At 36.7% G+C, this 23,972-nt stretch overlaps 1 protein-coding gene and 1 pseudogene across 1 annotated transcript; both read right to left on the bottom strand.

Moving 5' to 3' along the window:
• Positions 1–4,883: 4,883 nt before the first annotated feature.
• On the bottom strand, positions 4,884–13,651 carry LOC130948570 (long chain acyl-CoA synthetase 8). The gene is made up of 12 exons (XM_057877339.1): positions 13,402–13,651; positions 11,425–12,012; positions 11,236–11,316; positions 10,851–11,114; positions 8,924–9,055; positions 8,678–8,851; positions 7,377–7,606; positions 7,058–7,175; positions 6,739–6,870; positions 6,497–6,631; positions 6,173–6,379; positions 4,884–5,527 (listed from the first exon to the last, which is right to left on the bottom strand). The coding sequence occupies exons 2-12, from the start codon at positions 11,959–11,961 to the stop codon at positions 5,363–5,365; spliced, it is 2,175 nt and encodes a 724-aa protein (XP_057733322.1). The 5' UTR covers positions 11,962–12,012; positions 13,402–13,651; the 3' UTR covers positions 4,884–5,362.
• Positions 13,652–17,221: 3,570 nt separating this feature from the next.
• On the bottom strand, positions 17,222–21,902 carry LOC130949171 (uncharacterized; annotated as a pseudogene).
• Between the last annotated feature and the right edge of the window lie 2,070 nt (positions 21,903–23,972).

Genomic DNA, 23,972 nt, shown 5'->3' with positions numbered 1-23,972 from the left:
GGTGATCCAGATAGATAGGAACCCATATGTGACGGTCTTCGTACAGATCTGCATAATACACCTAAACACAGACTGTAAAATACACCCGAGAGAACATACAATTTACACCTCTGCTGCAGATTTTAAAAACACATTACCTGAAAGCCACTTGTTGTCCGCAAGACCAAAATTCAGCAGAAAATCGTTCCAATTCCTATCGAATGAGTCTTTGCTGTGAGAGTTTCAAACAACATGGCTCATTTCTTGTTCGATATCGGCATGTCCCTTGTACCCGTTTAATTTGCTTGGAATCTTCTTCAAGATGTGCCAAATACACCAGCGGTGAACTGTTGTTGGCATACAGGCCTCTAAAGCCCTTTTCATTGATGCGCACTGATCGGTGAGAAACCCTTTCGGAGCGTTTCCTCCCATGCAACGAAGCCAGCATTGAAATAACCATTTGAATGATTCAATTTCTTCGTTCTTCATCAAAGAGCATCCGAGAAGTGTTGACTGACCGTGGTGATTCACCCCGACAAAAGAACCACAGACCAAATTATACCTGAAACAAATTACCATGGTCAAGAATGCAAAATCATTAGGTACACCTGATGAGCGGATAATTTGTACGCTTTTTGGCATTGTTTTTAGTATGTTTTTAGTATATTTTAGTTAGTTTTTAGTATATTTTTATTAGTTTTTAGCTAAAATTCACTTTTTCTGGACTTTACTATGAGTTTGTGTGTTTTTCTGTGATTTCAGGTATTTTCTGGCTGAAATTGAGGGTCCTAAGCAAAAATCTGATTCAGAGACTGAAAAGGACTGCAGATGCTGTTGGATTCTGACCTCCCTGCACTCGAAGTGGATTTTTTTGGAGCTACAGAAGCCCAATTGGCGCGCTCTCAACGGCATTGGAAAGTAGACATCCTGGGCTTTCCAGCAATGTATAATAGTCCATACTTTGCCCAAGATTTGATGGCCCAAACCGGCGTGGCAATTCAGCCTCAGAATTTCCAGCGTTTAACGCTGGAACTGGCATAAAACTTGGAGTTAAACGCCCAAACTGGCATGAAAGCTGGCGTTTAACTCCAGAAAAGGTCTCTACACATGAAAGCTTCAATGCTCAGCCCAAGCACACACCAAGTGGGCCCGAAAGTGGATTTTTCTGTCATTTATTCATTTCTGTAAACCTTAGGTTACTAGTTCACTATTAATAGGATCTTTTGACATTGTACCTGTACCTCATGACACTTTGCACGTTTCTTTGTGTACTTTCCACGGTATGAGTCTCTAAACCCCATGGTTGGGGGTGAGGAGCTCTGCTGTGTCTTGATGGATTAATGCAATTACTACTGTTTCTTATTCAATCATGCTTGCTTCCATTCTAAGATATCACTTGTTCTTAACCCGGATGAATGTGATGATCCGTGACACTCATCATATTCTCAACTATGAACATGTGCCTGAAAACCACCTCCGTTCTACCTTAGATTGAGTAGATATCTCTTGGATTCCTTAACCAGAATCTTCGTGGTATAAGCTAGAACTGATGGCGGCATTCAAGAGAATCCGGAAGGTCTAAACCTTGTCTGTGGTATTCTGAGTAGGATTCCATGATTGAATGACTGTGACGTGCTTCAAACTCCTAGCAGGCGGGGCGTTAGTGACAGACGCAAAAGAATCAGTGGATTCTATTCCGGCCTGACCGAGAACCGACAGATGATTAGCCATGCTGTGACAGAGCATAGGAACGTTTTCACTGAGAGGATGGGAGGTAGCCACTGACAACGGTGAAACCCTACATACAGCTTGCCATGGAAGGAGCTTCGCGTGTTTGATGAAGAAAGACAGTAGGAAAGCAGAGATTCAGAAGATGGAGCATCTCCAAAACCTCAACCTATTCTCCATTACTGCAAAACAAGTAACCATTTCATGTTCTTTTGCTTTTACAATCAATCCTGATAATTTCTGATATCCTGACTAAGATTTACAAGATAACCATAGCTTGCTTCAAGCCGACAATCTCCGTGGGATCGACCCTTGCTCACGCAAGGTATTACTTGGACGACCCAATGCACTTGCTGGTTAGTTGTGCGGGATTGCAAAAGTATGATTGCAATTTCGTGCACCAACACCCCAACAAATGCTTTGAATACACCCAATGAAACAGCCAATATACACCTCTGCTGCGGATTCGTAAAAATAAATTAATTTAGCATCATAAACAGGGACAGTTTGTTACCTGTTTGTATTGTAGGTGGTGTCGAATGAAATGACGTCTCCGAAATACTCAAAGGTGGCTATGCTTCTTGCATCGGCCCAAAAAGCCAGCTTAATCGATTGATCCTCCTCGAGTTCGAGCTCAAAAAAGAAATTCGGATTCTTCTCTTTCATTCTTAAGAAATATTTCCCGAATTCCTTTGCATCTTCTTGTTCGGAAACATTCCGCACTTCCCTGGTAATGTAATTCCTCACGTCCTTTTCGATAAAATTTAACTCGCGGTGACCCCCGGCAGCCGCAACAAATGATTGGTAGGTTTTGCTTGGTCTGATACCGGCCTCCTCGTTATTCTCTATCGTATGACGAATGGACATGCTTAGTTCCCTGTGCTGTTTGAGCATCTCTGCTTTGCTTGGACAGCAAGGGTGTGAATGATCCAGCACAACCTTTGAAATGATCCAAGCACCGACATCCTTCATGTGTGTATATAAATTCTTGCAAGACAGTTTAAACCGGCTGTCGGATTGGTCTTCTCGGTCGGAGATATTTTAGATTTCCATTTTTCCTCTCTGCTACATGTAATCAGTTGATTCTTAATCTCGTTTCCCTTCCTATTTGTGCACCGAACTCTTGCAGAGAAACCTGCAGCCTTGGCGTAGTTCCTGTAAAATTTTCCAGCATCTTCAAGGGTGGTAAAGGTCATTCCGACCTTCGGAACAAGCTCGTCATCAACAACCGAGAGAGACTGCACAATACACCGTGTCAGAACTGTGAATACACCCATAGATATGATTCAAATATACCCAATCATGTCTAATATGATACACCCGAACCGCAACAACTCAACTACAGAATGACCTTTAAAGCCATAAACTGTAAATACACAGGCTGCAGAATACACCATGTCAAAAACTAAAAACACACCCAATCATGTCTAATATAATACACCTGAACAACAACAACTCAATTAAAATAACAAAAAACAGTAAAGTGTAGATACACCCACACTTCTAGCTAAAATACACCCAAAGAAGAATTGATCTACACCCGAGCGTCTGCTATAAATTCCACGTAATTAATCACAACTAATACATTGAATCGACAGATTCATGTTAATGTGTTACTTTCACAGTCAATGTTCAGCAATTTTTCAATTACACAATGCTATACAAATTAATGAAAGAAAATTCATACTAATCCTATGTAAATCAAACCTCAGGAACTTCGTTAGATTCAAATTCATAATCCACTTCGCCTGGATTCAGCTGACAATCTGAGGTTGAATGATCCATTATCTTCAAAATGAGTTCAAACTTTGATTTCAGAAAACAACAAATCAAAATAGAAAACGAAGCTCGAGTTGCAGAGAGAGAAAAAGGTAACGTAAACGAAGAACATACCAGTGAGAAAAGGAGAGGAAAAGAACGATGGAGAAGAAGGAGGGAAGACGCACGAGAAGAAGAACAACCAAATCTCAAAATAACGAAAACGAAGAAGGAAACAAATATTTTAAATTTGGTAGTTAGATATACACGAGATGTTATATAGCGCGTGTAATCAACGTACGTGGAGCAGCGCGTATTTTGATTTTATTGTTTAATGAACTTGTAAAGCATACAAGCCCTAATGGCTTGTATGCAGAGCTTTTCCGTTGGAATATATTTGTTAGCCTTCTATACAAATTGGACATTATTTCGTACTACTACATTCTATAAAAGAAGGGTAAATTATTATTTTTATTCAAATATTTAAAATACTAATAAATTTATGTACGAAAAAATAAAATTAATATTGCATCTATAAAAAATAAAATTTATTGTATTTATTTTTTGTCGGTACAATAATAATTTTATTTTTTATAAATAGATTCATCAGTATTTTAAGTATTTATATGTAAAAAATTCATTTGTAAAAGAATCATATTGAGATCAAAATTCTTTATGCGGCTATTTTGAAATGATTAAATGGACATTATTGATTCTTCTTGCGTTTAAAGTAATAACAATAGCAATTCAATAATGCTAGACTTAATTATCTTGGTACATAAAACTATAAAAGTAATATATTCTTAAAATAAAGATAAATTTAGTGAGATAATTGATAATTTTATACGATAATCGGTTTTTTATATAAATAAATGTTAAAAATAGATTAATTTCCAAAATATGCGCTAAGGAAAAAACTTTGTACTCAACATAAATGTTTTGACCATCAGTTAGTTATTAATATTTAAAAATAGGGTTTATCTATCTTGTACCCTAAGAACATATATTAAGATTACAAATTAAAAAAAAATTATTAAAAATACAAAAAATTTAAATTTTCAATGTATTTATTTTATATCTATTAAATAAAAAAATTAAAAAACTTTCACAAGCCAAAGCCAAGGAATTACTACATGCACAAGGCAGGATTCGAACCCTCGACATTTGCTTAAGTAGACGAGTGAGCTAACTACTCGACCAACCCAAATTGGTTTAACTTTTCTCAATGTTAAATAGTCTGAAATCAAATATTAAAAATCCTATGTCAAAATATATACTACTTTTGGAGGACTATATGATACAAATACTTTTTTGAAATACAAATTCTGGGTAAAAAATTTTTTGGTGTCAATGAATTATAGAATGACATGGTTGAATTTTACAGGACACAGCAAGCAAACAAATAAGAAATATATATCTTTAAAGGGCCAAGAAATAATAACATTTCCTCTGAATCTTGAAATCCTAGCCGACTGTTCTTTTTTATGCCAAGAAAGTTGTGATGATGGACATCTTATTTTAACACCAAATCTGTGCAAGGAATTGTGGATATTTTAAATTAGTTGCAGCCTTGCAGGTCATACGTTACAGTGCCATCCATAATTCTTATTAACATGAACATAATGGTATAGTACCATAATAAGAGCCTTTATAAGGCGTCACAAAATAGTTTCACCTCCTCCATTCACTCGAAGAAGGGAGAGCCTAAACATCAAACAAAATGTCATCGGAATCACAACCGAACCGTTCAAGTGAAATGCTTGCTCATAAATTGCTCATTTTTCGAAGCAAGCGAAGTGTTATGGGTTGTAAAGCCAGAACAGTCGGATATCACATACGGTGAAAAGACAGTCAAGAAACGTGGTAAGATACTGATTCCCAAAAAATGATATATGCTTCATTCATACAGCTTCTTCAGATCATCTTTGAATTTAGCTTTCAGCTGTTCTCTCTTTATCTTAAGAGCAGCAGTGACTAATCCAGATTCTGGTGTCCATGGATCTGGAAGCAACTTTATCTTTGCTGGGATTTCAGATTTCTGCAGTTTTCCAGCTTTTGCAACCTGCAAAATAAATGTAAATAAACAATGTGATTTACCCAATGAAAAGATAAATAGAAGATAAGCCTTGTCACAGCAGCGACAGGCCAACCAAAACAATACAAACACGGCGACACCACTGGAATAGTTTGTCAACTCAACATGACACTATGGCAACTTAGGCATGAATGAACATTTAAATGGTTAATATTTTATTTATTTTTCATTTCTTTTATGCTTGAGCTAAAAAAGAAAAAGAAGACGACATGACAGACAGAGAGACATGGCAAATGCAGACTTTATCTATCTAACAGTTGTCTGGAACTACTACTAACAAGCAATAATTCATAACTTATGAACGGATATTTTTGGGTTTTGAGAAAGAGAGATAAAGTGAGTTCTGGATTCTGAAATTTATTGAACTAATGAGTTATAGTGTATGTTCATGTATTTATATGCAGAACATATAGCTTCTGCAACACGCTAGTCTAACGGTAGTTTAGAGAATCATATTCTTATGTTAGTTACTGGCAGCTGTGGCAGTTAACCAAGCTGGCATAGATATGATCAACTCAAACTATCTTCGTTTCACTCTATTAAATGGATAATCAGCTAATCTAGACAACTCCCTATAGCAGCAAAACAAGCAGTCATCAATTATTAGCTCACCTTGTTAATGGCCTGCAGGACTTCATTGGTACTTTCAGTTTTGCTACAGAGTTCAGGAAAATCTTTGTATTCAGTACCAGCTTGCTGAGCCCAATTCTCCAGAGACTTGCGTGATGGAACAATAAGAGCAACACAGTAATTATGAAAGGGATCTGCATGAACCATGACACTGTCCACATAATTACAAGTAGATAGCACTGCTTCAACCTGCAATTGAGTGAAAGTGGAATATAATTTTAAAACCCAACAAAATACTGTGAAACTTGTATCAGCACTTAATTTTGGAATCCAGAAGAATTAAGGTATAGCATTAGCTTAAGTCACCTTTCCAAGAGAGAGATATTCTCCATGTTGAAGTTTGACGATATCCTTCTTCCTATCTATGATTTCAAGACAACCATCTGGATGGAATTGCCCAATGTCGCCAGTATAAAACCAGCGTAAGCCATTTTCATCAACCTATTAGAAGTTAAAATTTGAGAAATGCAGTTTAAGCAACAGTAGGAGATCCAAAGCAGGAAATATTGAGGAGAAAATGACATGCATATGTGCATGATTGAACATACCTTGTACACTTCATTAGTTTTCTCTTGATTCTTAAAGTAACCACCAGTAACACTGAATCCACCAACTACAACCTCTCCTCGTGGCATTGGTTTGTCTGAAGTCTTGTACCCTCCTTCTTCCCAAGAAACTAGCTATACAACCAAATTAATACAGATTAAAATTTCCCCATTTAAAGCTCTTTGCTGTCAATAGCAGGAAGTTCTATTGCAGCAAGACACTATAACAATTAATCAACATTACCATAATAGAAAGCAACATTTACAAATAGAAGTCGGTTGTTCAACACTAAAATTCTCATTGACAGGATAGATAGCATACCTTAATGTAAGCACAAGGAAGAGGTGGACCAACACGCCCCACACTGTCATCATCCCACTCAGAGAAGGCAGCCCCAGCAAATGTTTCGGTCAACCCATATCCTTGCCCAATAGGAGCTCTGTAGTGTTTGGACAAATACAAGTATAAATCAGAAAAAAGTATAAGCATGTTGACTATAACATGTTCAATGATAAGGTAGAGATTAAAATAGAACCACATTCCCCTAAAGGTACAGATGTATGGTAGAACACACATGGAAGCACATGTATAAAGATGACTAGTTGAATGAAGTATATAGTGCAAAGAAAGGAATCATCACCCTATGCAGATATTGATAAAGTGCTGTGAATCTCCGGATAAAGGGGCTCCACCACAAAGCATAAATCGTATGCGGCCTCCTAGTAAAAGGCGAATTTTTTTAAAGACAATGGTATCCCACACCAATTTTTCTATTCCCCAAGCCCCTAGCCAGCTTCCCTTAACTGCAGCCAGTCGGCGATTGTATGCTATCTGGAAAAGATTTTTCACAATTCCCCCCTTTTCCTCAACCTAAATTACAATATAAAGAAGAGTAAGGAAGAATAATAACCATTTACCTAGTAGTTTAAATCATTGAATATCCATGGGTGGATAGAGAAAATCAGAGTTAATGCAATTACTGACAGCTGTTAAAATCCATGATTAACAAGAAAAATAATAGATTAAAGAATAACTCAACAAATGAGAGAAAGAATATATTACTCTTATGTGATTTGTTATACGAGAGGAATTCTAACCTCTACTTATAATACTAATAGTAAAACTGTAATGCTATATAATTATATATTGGTGAATATTGAACAGCGAAGTTCTAGCTAGGAGCCAAAGCCAGTGTAATAGTGATGACAGATGAGACGGTCAAGATAAATAACATTATCAACAACATTGTTTGTGGACAGAGTTTAAACTTGTTTAATAGTTTGCTTATGTGAGAACAATATAAACCAGAAAATAAAAGATAAACTAAAGGAAGCTATTCACATTAAAAATGATGGACAGAGATCTAAAAGTTGTTGGTAGAAATCATTAGGAAGACCATACATTAAGTGTAGTTATTGAAAACTTAGTTTTAGTACAATTTCCTCCTCTATTATGAAAAACCAACCAAAACTCTTTGATTTTTGCACTATTAAATTGTAACAAAGAAACCAAATAACATGACCACTAAGTACAAAATATTCATTCGCATAAGAATCACCAATCGCATCACTATCTTGTCAAACTCAATTCCTGTTGTTGTTTATAGCCTTAAATGATAAAAAAAGGGAAATATTATTAAATGTTAACAAAGAAACAAATAACACCACAACTGAGTGCGAAATATTGACTAGCCTTAAATAATCATCAAACGAATCACTATCTCATCGTTCAGTGGCCAAACTCAATTTCTATTGTTGTTTAGCCTTTTATATTGAACAAAAAAAAATGTGAAAATCAAATTCATTTGGAGTTGCTAATAAAGAAAAAATAATAGGGGGATTTGTGCAGTAAAGACAAATAGAATACAGAGGGAGGAGTAAATTGTTTAAAAAATTGTAAATTTACAAGCAAAAGATCTACCAGAATGAGTTCAGTTCAAACCTTTGAAACAACTCCTTCTCGAATACGATCAAGAATAGCTGGTACAGCAGTCAGAAGAGTAGGCTTCAATACACTAACATCTCCCTTGGTTCCTTTCTTGATTTTATTAGATGTGTCTGTGAGAGTCAAAGGAGAGCCATAACCAATTGCAATCCCGGTAGCCAGCATAACAGACTGGACAATCACTTTAACTTAGGGTTAACAACATCAACTATTGAGACAACTATACGGTTAAGAAGATATTACCTCTGCAGCCATTTCAAAAACATGTGCAAGGGGCAAATAGGCTAAATATACATCCTTGGTACCCAGATTTGGAATCACCGTGATAACAGCTGCTGTAGTGGCTACGATGTTACCATGAGTAATCATAACACCCTACACAAGTACAAATAATTAGCACATCATCAGATTACGGCGGAAGATATATTGAGCATATGGAGATCATATTGGCTCAACAATGTTAATATACAACAAATGTTCTACTGGAGAGCCAGAGATTGATATTATGATATGCATAGATGAAGCAATGGACGTGGTGTCACAGCTGCACAGGCTAAAATGGATTATATAAGGTAAATCCCATTTCTAATGCTGGCACATGCTTGGAGGAAAAGAAAGTTTACGATCAAGATATATGTGATCAAGCTGTTGTTTGCCAGAGAATTGTCAAAAATCAACTGACTCAAGAACAGGAAATATCTCCTTAAGAAGAAACTGCACTCTTTAAGCAATGGAACCAACGTCAACATAGCTACACTATAAGAATTCTTTCCTGCCAAGTTTCATGGTTTGTCACCTAGGAGGAAATCTTTTCAGCAAAAACATTGGCTTTTCACTCCATGCCTTGAGGACAAGGAGATATTTTAGGGAGGGAGGTGGAAGTATTGATCCCAAGTTTGATAGTAGTTATGAGTATGAGCAGAGGAACTAGATGGGTCTAATGGAGCAAGAAAGTGGGGAGAGGGGGGCTAGTTTTGTTGACATGGCATACAAGAGAAAATGTGCAAAAGAATTTGCGGGTTTTTGGGTAGGAAACAGTTACGGACTTTGGTATTGTAAAATGTCCAAAGTACCACATCAGTAGCAGTATGTGATGCTTAATATTGTATTTAAGGAGGATGGTTCTTCTCCCTTAACAGCTAGCTTTCAAAATGTGATTTTCCCACTTTCCTTACTTAACAATGGTATCAGAGGCAGACTGTCAGTGGCACAGAGAGGGCTAAGGAGACAAGATGAGGCTTCTGATTGACAAGAGGCTAAATAAAGTACCATAGATGCAGGGATGCTTGGTGTTGTATTTAAGAAGTGATTCTTCCCCGTTACTAGCTAGATTGGTATATGAATGAGGGAATGTATATTACATAAAGCAAGACCTAGGAAGGTGAAAGGTCCTTCTACCACCCAGGAGTATGTTTGTTTGCAGCATTTTTTATTTTCTATACCATACTTGTTAGTCCATTTGGACTGTATTTCACCTTGGGATCTTAGTATCATACCAATCTACAAGAAATGATTCAGCTGAACGATACAAATTAATAATGTTAAAAAGTAGAAGGTACATGAATGTTAAGGACCACAGAGCAGGAACGGCCTAACTAGCTTGCTGACTCAGCAGGGGGTGAAGGTCAAAGAGGGGTAGGCTTCATTTCGGTGACACTAGAAAGTGGGATTGCTTAGCTCCCTTAATTGTTTACACATTTTCTTGCATTTTTGTTTCTGTTCTTCTCTACCTAAGCTGATATCACTCTGATAAAACCAAAGAGAGTGATGATATAGAGAGTTTTTCTTCATTATTTGTGTAAATTCAGTGGCTTTTTTCCCCAGTCAATATACAGAGCATATTTTTTATTTCTTCACTGATATCAGTTTTAACAATAGAGTTTTACCCCATGGTACAGATCTTGTGCATATTTACCACCTAAACCAGCATATAATAAGCCATAGCAAGACCCCAGTCAGAATACCAAGGTCTCTAGACTACATGCTTTAACAAGAACATGGTTTTTGAGAGTTGATACATTTATTAAGCATCATTCTGCAAATATAATAACATTTAGCACACCCACAGAAAACTAGAAAGAGAAATATAAGATTTTACATATGATATGCACACACACATACACACAAAAAGGAATAATAACATACAAGAAAACTTGAAGAAGAAACCAACCTTTGGCAGCCCTGTACTACCACTTGTATACATCACAACAGCAATAGCATCCTTGGAAGGAAAGCTCGGTTCAATGGGACTTTCTTTCCCAAGTTTCTCAACTTCACTAAAAGATGCAGTTTTCCAGTTGCCCAAACTTCCTGAGGAAGCATCTTTGTCTTCATCTTCAAAGTAAATAATGTTCTGAATAGATGGTAGCTTAGAACTTATTGCATCCAACATCTTCAACTTCTTTGAGTCGCATATCAGGGTTGAAACTTGGGTCTGTGGATATTCCAAGCAACGACATACCATACCACTTATATTATTAGATCATATACTTTTCTTATGACTACTATAATCTAACTACACACTGTATAACTATGCAAGAGATAACTTTTCCTACCTCATTTAGTGAGTGAATTAGGGCATCCTCCCCTAAAGTAGCATAAATAGTAACAACTGTTATACTCTGTCGGAAGCAACCCTGCAATCAGCATGACTTCTGTTAAAAATTTATGAACAAAACCATTATTTATCCTCAAGGCTACAAATGAAATAACACACAGAAATGAAGCTGATAAAGCAAACTTACCTGAAGGGAAATGAGCCACTCAGATCGAGTATCAGCGAAAATTGCAACACGGCTATCTATATTATGGCCAAATCTAAGGATACCAGATGCAAAGTTGCACACACGAGCAAAAACCTGTCCATATGTTTCCCATTCATACTCTCCTAAGTGTACTTTCTCAAACTTCCGGCCATCACTAGATGTAACAAAATCCTTTCCGATTAGCTTTCTTGTTCCTAGACATTGATTGTTGGTATATTTCTTACAACTTTGTTCAAATAGATGAGCCATGGTTGTAGCTCCTTTCCAAGGAACTTCAACCAACTCCTTTTTCCGAGCATTACGCACTGCGTAACCTGCCTCACCACCAACCTTTACTGGAACACCTCGTACCTTTCCTCTTCTCTTTCCCAAGAAAAGAGTTGAAAACAAGATAGGAAGTAGGATGCCTATGACTATAGCAGCTACAACTCCATATTCTCCATGATCTTTCATGAAATATATATTGTTGATATTAAGACTTTTTAACCAGGAGGGCATAGCATTTTGGTCGGCCATTTATTATTTTTTATGATTTATCGGTCCTTCTTAAGCAGCATACAAACTTACCTAAAAGCAGTAAAAGAAATTCAACATGAAGTGAGAAAAATGCAGAAGGATTGGCGGAAAAGGAATTCATTTCGGCAAGAGTATAAAACAGAATATAGCATTCAAATATAAATGAATCAATAAATAGATAAATTTAAAAAAAAAATTATGTACGGAATAAGGACAAAACATGATGTGAAGTTTATGTACGGAATAAGGACAAAACATGCTATCGTTACATGTATGAAATTCTTCAACTTCAATAACTGAAACACTTCCAATTACAACAGCATAACCAGTCTGCCTAATACTTTATATTAAAGCTGTCAAGAAATTCAAATAATAGAAACTAGAAACCGGATGCACACAAATATCATAGGATGGGAAGATAAAAAAAAATAAGTTTCTAACTAAAACCCAATTCCCAAAAGGAAACATATTTTGTAAATGTAGATTAGGAATTAACTAAATCAAATTTCAGAAAATTGGTGACTTGATTTTCTGTTAAGTGTAGTCATAACTTCCTTTTACCCACAAAAGCTAGAGGTCTAGATTAGGGAATCCATATCGGCCTATGAAAAGAGCTACATATAGGTCGGATTAATTAAGGTGCAGCGGGGAATATAATACAGAATATTGAGAGATGACTGAATCTCCTGTAAGACTTGCACTGCAATTTTTTTCCTTATTTAGAAGAATTTGAAGTTTTATTCACTTTTCATCATGCTTCACAAAAATTATGAGAAGTTTTGAGAAATGTGGAAACCATTAAACAAATTTCAGGTTTCAAAATCCATCTTGAAATCGGATATCGGTTATATAACTTATATCTAACTTATATCTCACCGCAACTTTGAGATTAAAACAAAATAAACAGCTGTTTCAAGCGATATTGAAAACTAAATCCGCTCAAAGATAATAGGCACAAACCACTACACATATAAAATAAGGCATATAGATAACAAGGGATCTAAGTTAAACAGAACAAGAATCAAACAAAAAATATACATGTCTCTCAATTCATCGCAGTAATAATTAAGGTCAAGGCAGTAAACCCTTTTAGCAGGATAAGTTCAATCAGATAAAAATAAAATAAAATAAAATAATAAAAAAGTAATCTGATCAAATCAACGATTCACCCATAAAATACAGAAAGCAAGGTTCATGTAACTTCAGCATTAGCTACAACAAGACCTAAGGCATTTTCCCCCAAATGAAATAAATCGACCCTTCTTCCCGTGAGGTGAAACTGTTCCCAATGAAAAAATATCAAAGCAGAACTCAACGCCTCAGTAACAAAATCATGAAATTAATTTTGGTATAGAATACAAAGCTCTATGGACGATTTGATTATAGCAACAATGGAACTGAACAGAACTCCCGAGTGGCGATGACGTGGACAAGAAGTACCTGAACAACAGAATGGCAGACCTGCAGTGTCAGCCTTGAGTGCAATGGCCAGGGAATCTCGCCGGCGATTGAGATTTCTGAGTCCGGCGGTGGTTGATCGATTCACGAGGTTCGGCGGTGGTGGGGGTAACGGAAAAGAAACGAAATGAAGAGAAGAGAAGAGAAGAAAGTGGGTAGTGGACAAATGGAAAAGAAGATGTTCGAATTATCAAATGTTGATTTCTTTATTCTGTTTTGTGTTTAGAGGAATCCACACTAAGGGGACGGGTGTCCCTAGTTACACGTAATCAATCACCTTGTCATATTCACACAAGTGCAACTCCAGTTTTACTGTTTTAGTTTCAGAGTCTAAGTACTATGTTTTCTATGAATAAAGGGTTTTTTCCGAAAAAAAAAAGGATTTATGATATATATTCTATAATAATATATATTTATATTATAATGTAGAATATTATTCAAAAGAGTAAGGTTAAGTAATTAATTTTTTTAATTATTTTATTTATTTTAATTTTTAGACTCTAAATTATAATTTTTTCTATTTTATATCTTAAATTATAAATACTAATTATTAAAATTGGTTAATATAAAATAACAAGAAATTGGGTTTTTAAACTTTTTCTACATAAAAACTAGGGATGTTTAAATCCAAACCGATCTAAATTAAACCGCTCATCCAATCCAATCTAAACCAAAAACCGATTAAAACCGCACTAATTCGGATTTGATTGGATTTTATTTTTTACAAACCACGAGATCAGATCGGATTTTGGATCTACTTTTCACAACCGATCCAATCCAATCCAAACCGCACAATGTGTTATAATATTATTATTTTATCATTATGTTTATAATTATACTTATAACATATTCAATTTATTATACATTTTTATATTTTTCATGTATTATTATTATTTAATAGATGTTTTATGTTCAAAATGTGATTTATTTATTTATTTTAACTAACCTATAATTTTATTTCTATTGTTATGTTATCGTTGATTTTTTAAGATATTGTTAAGACTTGCTATGTCATTGTTGGTTATTTAAAATTTGATGTTGAGACTTGTTATATATATTTAGTTTTTTTAATTTACAAAACCGCAAATCCAATCCAATCCAAACCACTCGAAACTGGATCGGATCGGATCGAATTTTTTTAAAAAAATCATCCAATCCAAACCGCACCGCAGATAAACATAGTGTTCGAATCGAATGAGTTTTTGACTCAAAATTGATGCAAACCGCACCGCGAACACCCCTAATAAAAACCACACAAATTTATGTGGTATTTGGTGGGTGGTTGTATAGTATTTATGACTTTAAACTCTCACTATTAGTATTTAATTACAAAGCTAAACAATTTAGAATTTGGTTATTGATTTGGTAGTAGAACAAACTTAACCAAATTTAAGCCAAATTTTTGGTTGCATTAAATTTCATAAAAATTTGCATATTTCTATCATAATAGATACAAAATATATTAATTTAATATTTTTAGACATAAATATTTATCTATGTTTAATTTATAAAATACAATTTTATATTTTTGTATTTCTGTTTTAGTATCCTGTGCCTATAAACAAACATAACTTTATAACACTCATTTTTAAATATCTATTATAAATATATTTTGTTAAAATCTCACTAAAAAAAATTCAATGAAACAAAAAATAGCAAAAAGTTATATAATATATATATATATATATATATATATATATTATTTTTAAATGAGAATTGTCACATCAAAAACTTTGTAAAAATAATCATTAAGAACAAAAATCTAACTAAAAACGAAAAGTACATTCTAGGATTAATCACTAAAAACGCTCTTGAAATATTCTAACGTTCACAAAAATAACCTAAATTTTTATTATCGATAAAAATACTCTTAATTAGGTTATTCCTGTCGTTGTCAAGTCTCGTTCATTACTGGTGTCGATTGGACTGCTGCCACTATTGGATTCCAAGGGAGAGAGAGCTCGCTGGAGGGAGGCCACTGGGAAGAGTGAGACGCAAGGCAAAGAAGGCGCGGTCATCTTTGCCGGTGTCGTCGTCATTAAGTCATGCATCCTCAATTGCATCTTCTCTCTTCTTTATTCTCAGATCTTCTCTTCTTCTTTTTATATGCTTTTCACTTTTTGTTAATGGTTATTGTGTTGTGGTAGTTGTTGGCCGTTGTACAACAGCTTCTAGCATTGAAAAGAGAAGAAGACGAAGCTCTCGCAGCAACGGTGGCTATGGCGCCACGAAAGTGGAGGGATAGAAGTTGAGAGAAAAGTAATTTCAGATTAGGTTATGTTTAATTTGGGAATAGAGTTCTATAATTGAGATAGCAACATTGATTCTTTTCTTTTTGCAGCTCCAACATCACTGTCCTCTTATTTTCCTCCAAGTATCCTGTGCAAACACTCTAATAAAATATGATGACTTGGGATATGAGAAATTGAGGACTTTTGGTTAAGAAGAAGGTTCTATAAGGTGAGGATAAGAGTGTTGATGGTTGTGTTAGTGGTTAAGGTTTGAGAGAAGAAAAGTAAATGCGAAAAAATGAAAGAAGAAGAAGAGGTGCTAGTTCGCCGACAATTCTGTCACGACTGACAAAGGTGATGCGGATGGAAACTTAGAGGGTATGTGAGAAGAGAAGAGGGGAGGGCGAGAGGAAATCAGGAAGAGATAGGAGAAGAGGGTGCGGGCTACATCATTGCTCCGTTTGCCATATAAATTACTTTGTTTGCCACATCACTCTAAAATGTTCACATGCCATGTCTATCTTTACGGATAGGTAGTTTTGACACATTTTTAAAATATTTAAGAGTATTTTTGTCGATAATAAAAATTGGGGACGTTGTAGTTGCTTAATCCCTCCTAATGATAGTATTTAAGATATCAAAGTCGACGTCTAATCTTATGTGCCAAATTTTTAATAAAAGATGTGAGAAGTGACTTTGTTAATAAATCTATCAAATTATCACTTGAGCAATTTGTTGAACATCAATTTCCATTTATGGGAATCAAAAAATTGTATTGCATTTGTATAGCTATTTGTAACTGGGGTTCATACAAGTGAAATAATTCTATATCAACTTTTTTAGGAGATACTGAAAAACTTCCTTGATTCTATTACAATGTATTCTAGTCGGAGAGAAATTATAATAAACTAATAAATTTATAGTAATAATATATTGGGTTGTGTATTATTATTAACAAGATATATTAGTTCTCTTATAACGCCAAGATATTAAGATGTATTTGGATTGAATTTTTATTTTCAGTGTTTTCTATTTTTTGAATTTTGTAAAAATAAAAATAATAAAATTTTATTTTCTATTTTTTATTCTCACTTCTTGTTTTCTCTTTTCTCACAATTCTAAAAATAATAAAAATAAAAACAATTCTTATATTTTAAGACCAAAGACATTTTCATTTTCTTTGAAGAATATTTTTCTTTTACATAAAAAAATCTAACAACTATTGTTCATATATAAATCGAGATAAAATTTAGTTTTTTCAATCTTTCATCTCAAACTTTTATTTTCTTTCAAGACATTTGTACTTTTGTGATTGTGAAATCATTTTAAACTTTTAGAAATTTCAATGATATTTAAATTATTGACATATACAACAATTACGATGAATATATCTAAATTCTTTATATTAAGTTATTAACATACCAACTACTATCATTCTTGAAATTTTTTTAGGGTAAAAAACCATAATAAGCCAATGCTCTCCAAAATTTACGTATATCAGCCAAACCGAATTTCGTTTCAGCAATAAGCCAAGGCATATTTATATATAAATCGAACCAGTGTGGTTCGAACTACAAACGTGAATAAATCGAACCAATCAAGTTCGAATTAGGGTAAGAATGGTATGTGCATAATTCGAACCAAGGAGGTTCGAACTCAAAACGCTCATAATTCGAACCAAGGTAGTTCGAATTACTCATTGGAAAGTGTTGCACGTAATTCGAACCAAGCTGGTTCGATTTTAGGGAAGAGTAATTCGAACCAAGCTAGTTCGAATTACTCATGATTCGGTTATATAAGGAGTTCGAATCAGTCTCATTCGAACCATTCTTCCCTTCCCCAACCCCACCAAATCCCAGAGAAAACGACCCAGATTCTCTCCGACGAAAACCTGAACGGAATTCTCTGCTGAATGGGGGACGATCCGGCACGGTTATATCGCTTGGACAGAGTCGCTCATATAGCAGGGGTCATCAACGAGGAGGTTAGTACAGAAATAAGTTCGTGGTAGTGGTATTTTTGAGTTATTGGTTTTGCATGCGGTTTTAGTGGCATGTTGATGCTAGATGGTGCTTCAGTTGGTGGTTTATGTAGGCGGTTTCTTTTAGTGATTTCTGGTAGCGATTTTTGTTAGTGGTTAACGCAAGTTGTTTTATGTTGGTTGTTTTATGTTGGTGGTTTAGTTGGTGGGTTATGTTAGTTGTTTTATGTTATTGGTTTATCTTAGTTATTCTATGTTAGTGGTTAGTGTTAGTTGTTTTATGTTAGTTGTTTTATATTTGCTGTTTTATGTTAGCCGGTTTTATGTTAGCCGGTTTTATGTTAGCGGTTTTATGTAAGCCGGATTTATGTTAGCTGTTTTATGTTAGCCGGTTTTATGTTAGCCAGTTTTATGTTAGCTGTTTTTATGTTGGTGGTTTATGTTAGTGGAATGTGCTAATTGTTTTATGTAAGTTGGTTATAACAATGCGGTTAATGTCATGTGCAGCCCCAGCGATGCATTAGGAGCATGCGGCGGCAGCAGGGCATGCGACTAGATGACAGATACGTTCCGTACTTGCAGATGGCAGGACTATACCATCTTGTAAGGCTGAACGATAGATGGTTCCGGTTAGACGAGGCCCTTGTCAGTGCATTTGTCGAGCGATGGCATCCGGAGGGCGGGGATGGTGCCGAGGCTGTTGCAGTTGGTGGTGTTAGTACCCACGATGGCGGATATGAAGGTGAGTGGTATGGGTCAGGCATGGGTGATGGGGGTGAGCCTGGTGACATTGGACTTGGGTCTGGGCCTCTTGGGGATTATTTCGTCGGTGTACCCGCCCATGACCAGCCTCAGCAGGAGGGTACCCCATTAGTTATTACGGAATCACAGTGGTCAGACTTCCTTGGCGCAGATACGCTTGATCCGGACTTCGGGAGTCCACAGTTTCTAGCGGACATTACCGCCATCATGCAGGAGGACGTGCCGGCCAGGAGGCGTGGTGAGACATCCGGCACGCAGGTACCGTTAGATGTTGATCTGAACGAGCCTCCTACGACATCTGTTGGTGATCATTTTGGTTTGGGAGGCACCCCACCATCTGCCTACGCTGCGGCCTCAGAGTCTGTTGCTGGGTCGTCTGCTGCCCCCGTTCATTTTGCGCCACCGGCACAGCCTGCCCCGGACGAGGACGCCGATGAGATCGAGGATGAGGAGCCTTTTATCCGCAGAGGTCAGAGAGCACGGGTTCCCCGTCGTTGCTTTACGGGCTCGCATCTGTTTAGATGATTCACTTTTCATGTATTTTGTTCCTTAGAGTTCATTAATGTATAAATTTGTTGTTATTTTGGAGCTGAGTTACTTTGTTCTTATTTTAGAGATGTTTTCCTTTGTTGTTTGTTGATTGATATGTACTTTGAAAAATGATGTATAGCAGTCGTTATTAGTGATATTTTTTTCATCATCGCACCATTAAACAGTCTGTTACATACATTTATTTATTAAATTTTGCATTTAGGGGACTATTCATAAGACTCAAAGTGAAACATAACATATTCATTACTTAACGCAGCATGCACAATACATTATATTAGAAAAATCAACATTAAAACTTAACTAAAACAAGTACTAACGCTAATAACATGGCTACTAAGGGCCCCCAGTGTGGGACGATCGACCAAGCTGTGGGCAACTCCGTCGGGTGTGTCCGGGTTGGCGACATAGACCACATCTCTTTGGACGGTTCGGATCTGCCTCGTCCATATTTGTTCGTATCCTGGTGGACCTTGGACGACCCTCTCTCGCACGCCTCTTGTCAGGGTCCGGTATGACAGTAGGCCCGTCGTATGGTGGCCAGAATCCCTCTGGAATGGGAGGGGTAAATCTCATCCGATACACACTGAATACCGAACTAATCTGGTACACGCTGTGAACATACGTAGTCCAGTTTACCCGTGAGTAGGCACAACATGCAAGCGCGTGCTGACAGAGAAAATGAAGCGCCTGGAAATAGCCGCAGTCACATGTCCGAGAGGCAAGCGATACTCTGTAGCTACCCAATGAGAAGGAACCAGTCGGAGTGGTTTCTGTCACGGTGAACTCGGAATTATCCCTGTCATACAAAGTCACCGTGAAGCACCTCGCCGTCTTCAGGTTTGCCTCAATACACTTTACCAAGTGTTGACTGAATTGTTGTCCGGTTCCCATCTGGGCCTCAGCCTCTCTCCCCTTGCGAACAAATAGTTTGGCAAGCCTTCCATATGTTGCCCTCACTAGTGAGGATACCGGTAGGTTTCTGACACCCTTGAGGATTGAGTTCACACATTTCGAGATATTCGTCGTCATGTGACCGAATCTCCGAACCTCATCACGATGCTGAGTCCACAATGAATAATCAATCCAGTTCGCCCACTCACACATCGCCGGGTCTTCAGACCGCAGTATATCAAACCAGTAATCAAATTCAACCTCGGTCTTGGCATACACCGCATTCACAAGAAGCCTCCGTGCATCTTTGCCCTTGAAGGTTAGGGCAAAATTAGCAGCTACGTGTCGAATGCAGAATGCGCGGTATGCAGATAGAGGTAACCAACCTCCATCAGGAGCCTCTAGCGCAGCCTTAATGCCGTTATGCCTGTCCGATATAACCAGCAGACCCGGCTGCGGTGTCACGTGCTGACGAAGGTGGGAGAGAAAGAATGTCCAGGACTCAGCATTCTCACCCTCTACTAGTGCGAATGCAACAGGTAGAATGTTGGAGTTCCCGTCCTGTGCAATTGCGATGAGCAACGTTCCCCCGTACTTGCCATACAGATGGGTGCCGTCGATGCTGATTAGCGGCTTGCAATGGCAGAATCCTCGATGCAAGGTGGAAACGTCCAGAAAAGCCTGTGAAAATAACATTGAGAATCGTCTACCTGCCCTCCAACTCGAACGGGGCTAGTCCTTAGGACTGCAATAGTTCCAGGCATCGTCAACTGGACTCCCAAAACCCACCTGGGCAGCTCGTTGTATGACTCATCCCAGTCACCGTAGATGAGGGCAATAGCCTTCTGCTTCGCCATCCAGACCCTCCGGTAAGTCGGCCTAAACCCAAAGTGTGCTGCCGTGGCATTCAGAAGCACCTTGATGCTAACGGATGCATCAGCCCTAACCATTGGCATAATAAACGCCGATATCACATGATAATCCAAACTCCTGTGGTCACTGGATATGGAGGTGGCAAGACAAGTGTGAGGTCCATTGTATCGTTTGACCTCCCAAATGCCCTTGCGCTGCCGCAGACTCAGTCGAATCAACCATGTGCACCCATTCCCAAACTCAGAACACTTGCCCACATACCGACGATAATCAGACTCCACAACCTTATACTGTACCCCTCGCCGGATGCTGTAAGTCTTGACACTTAATAGGGCCTCATCTTTATCCTAAAATTGCTGACCAACCTGGAACTTTGTCAGACCAACAGTCCCTTCCGCATCTCTAGCTCCGAATCTAACTAAGTGCCCAGAAACCCCCTCCTGCCTCATGGCATCCAAGTCCAGAGAGGAAAAATGTGGTGGATACTGCTGTGTGCCAGAGCTAGAACCACCTACCGCCAATGCAGGCTCACTCCCTCCAATATCATCACCGCTGTCATCGTCAATCATATCCGGCTCGACGTCATCCTCCTCTGCATCACCCAAAAATCCGTCTCCAATGCCAACCGGTTCAACACCCACTAAAGCGATCGGCATATTTTCCCTTGCCCCTACCTCGTCGCCTACGCTGCCATTGAGGTCAACAGCAAAAGACGGGGAGGCGACAGGTTGGACCACTGGTGGATACATAGGGACGGAAGAAGAAGCAACGGCAGGCCGGGAACTAGAACCTGCTGGAGTGGCTAAACTGGTCGTATTCCGGTTCGAACCGCATGAGCCGGATACCACATCAACCAGCCGTGCCAATAACTCTGGTGTCCTCACCTCCGGAAACTGCCGCCGACAAAGAAACATTACTTGTAAGTCCACATCACTACTAATCGTGAAGCAATCATACTTCACGATATTCTGTAGCACCATGATTGGAATGCGATAGAAAAACCTCTTAACCCGCTTTGCACCCTCCAGACCGAGCTTCGTCAGTACGGCTCTAACAAGGTCATCATAGCTCGTCGTAGGAGTAACGACAATACAGAGAGGATTCTTATCTGTGAACTTCACTCCGGAACGGGTTTTCCTCTTAACAGATCCTCTGTGGTGAACCAAAACAACAAAACTCTCCTCACTAGCCATCTTACTCCCTCTAATGAGACTAACTCATGTTTCCACCCATATATATAGGCCTCGGTCTCCAACTAATTCGAACCGGTCTGGTTCGAACTAGGATTTGTGTAATTCGAACCGGCCTGGTTCGAATTACTTCCAGAAGCATCTCTCTATAATTCGAACCAATCTGGTTCGAATTACATTCATTATTAGTTCGAACCATGCTGGTTCGATTTATTAACAACCCACAACAAATAATTCGAACTGGCCTAGTTTGATTTATTACCAAACGCAATTCGAACCAACTTGGTTCGAATTATATTAATATATGATCTGGCTTATTGCTGAAACGAAATTCGGTTTGGCTGATATACGTAAATTTGGGAGAGCAATGGCTTATTATGATTTTTTACCCTTTTTTTTAGGTAAGATACTCAATTGGACAATTATACCACATTTAAAATTAATTTAATATAATTCCTAAGACAATTCATTATATGATTTATATATCTTTTAATCGTTTAATTTTTTTATATAAATATTACAATCTAATGATCTATATAAATAAAATTTAACCATATTTATTAATCAACTAATATAATAATTCAAGATTTTATCATAGAATAACCAAACTTTTTTTATAACAAAAATGTTTTGCATCCAAGTGATTTCACTAATCAAGTCCAACCAAGTGATTTAAAATCACGCGCCATTTATAACAGACTTTTAACATAGACCTCCCCTTGTTCGTTCTCTTCAACGTAAACGTCCCATTTTTTTCTCATTTCTCTATATTTTTGTTTGATTATCATCTCTTTCTCTTCATATTTTTGTTTTCATCTTCGATTTTCTTGTGTTCTCCTTGGACTTTATTCTCTTTTTCTCTTCAGATTTTTGATATGCATTTGTTTTTTTTTTTAAATCGAACAGTGTAGTTAAAATCGTTTCGTTTTTGCGTGTTCTAAAATTATGAATTATTCAAGTTCAAATAAGTTGAATGAGAGCGATTTGGATTATTCTTCTGAATCGAATCAAGTGGACGAGGTTTGAATCATTTTTAATTTTATCTAGTTTCATTCTTCAACAATTTTGAATTGAATGGAATGGAATCTAATGCAATTGAATAAAGTGATAATAAATAATTTTATTCTTCTTTGCTAAAATCAGTGTTGTTTATGAATTTGAATTTGGATAGAATGCAGGAGTTTTTGAATTTATAAAATGCACAATTTTTGGTTCATTTGTTATTACACAATGGTGTTGTTATAATCATATTTCGGTTTATTTGCAGTCCAGGTGTATTTTCGATGAACAATTTGTCCCAAAGGTTGGGATGATTTCAAGACAAATTGAATGGAATCTAATGCAATTGAATAAAGTGAGAACGAATAATTTTATTTTTCTTTGCTAAAATCTGTGTTGTTTATGAATTTGAATTTGGATAGAACGTAGGGGTTTCTGAATTTATAGAATGCACAATTTTCGATTCATTTATTATTAGAAAATAGTGTTGCTATAATCATATTTTGGTTGATTTGCAGTCCAGATGTGTTGTCGATGAACAATTTGTCCCAAAGGTAGAATGCACAATTTTTTATTCATTTGTTATTAGACAATGGCATTGTTATAAACTTGTAATCATATTTCGGTTCATTTACAGTTTAGGTGTGTTGTCGATGAATAATTTATCAAGACAAATTAAGTTGGAATTCAGTTTATTTGAGTTTTACTCATATAATGTTTTTCCTTTACTGAAAATGAGGATTAATTTCTAATTTGTGTTATGTTTTATTGAATAGTCACTTTTTGGTTTTTCAAATTAGTTTCTATAATTGTGTTGTGGTAATCAGTTTAGGTGTTTATTAGAATAAATTTCGGTTTATTTGTATTTTTGTCGTTGTTGAAGTTTGATAAATGCATTCAATCTATTTAGTGTGAACCTAGATTCATTCAAATTAATGTGATCTCAATACATCCCATACATTTTTAACAAATAAATCAAAAGGAACTTAAGAAACAATTTTCAAATATATATTAACATTTACAAAGAGTCAAAGAAGTGTTTGCCTCTTTACAATTTCTTACAAAATAGTATTC

The sequence above is a fragment of the Arachis stenosperma genome, chromosome 9 (genome assembly GCF_014773155.1).
Source record: "Arachis stenosperma cultivar V10309 chromosome 9, arast.V10309.gnm1.PFL2, whole genome shotgun sequence".
Lineage (NCBI taxonomy): Eukaryota > Viridiplantae > Streptophyta > Magnoliopsida > Fabales > Fabaceae > Arachis > Arachis stenosperma.
Note: the sequence above shows the minus strand (reverse complement) of the source record. Positions and strands in the feature narration are given on the sequence as shown.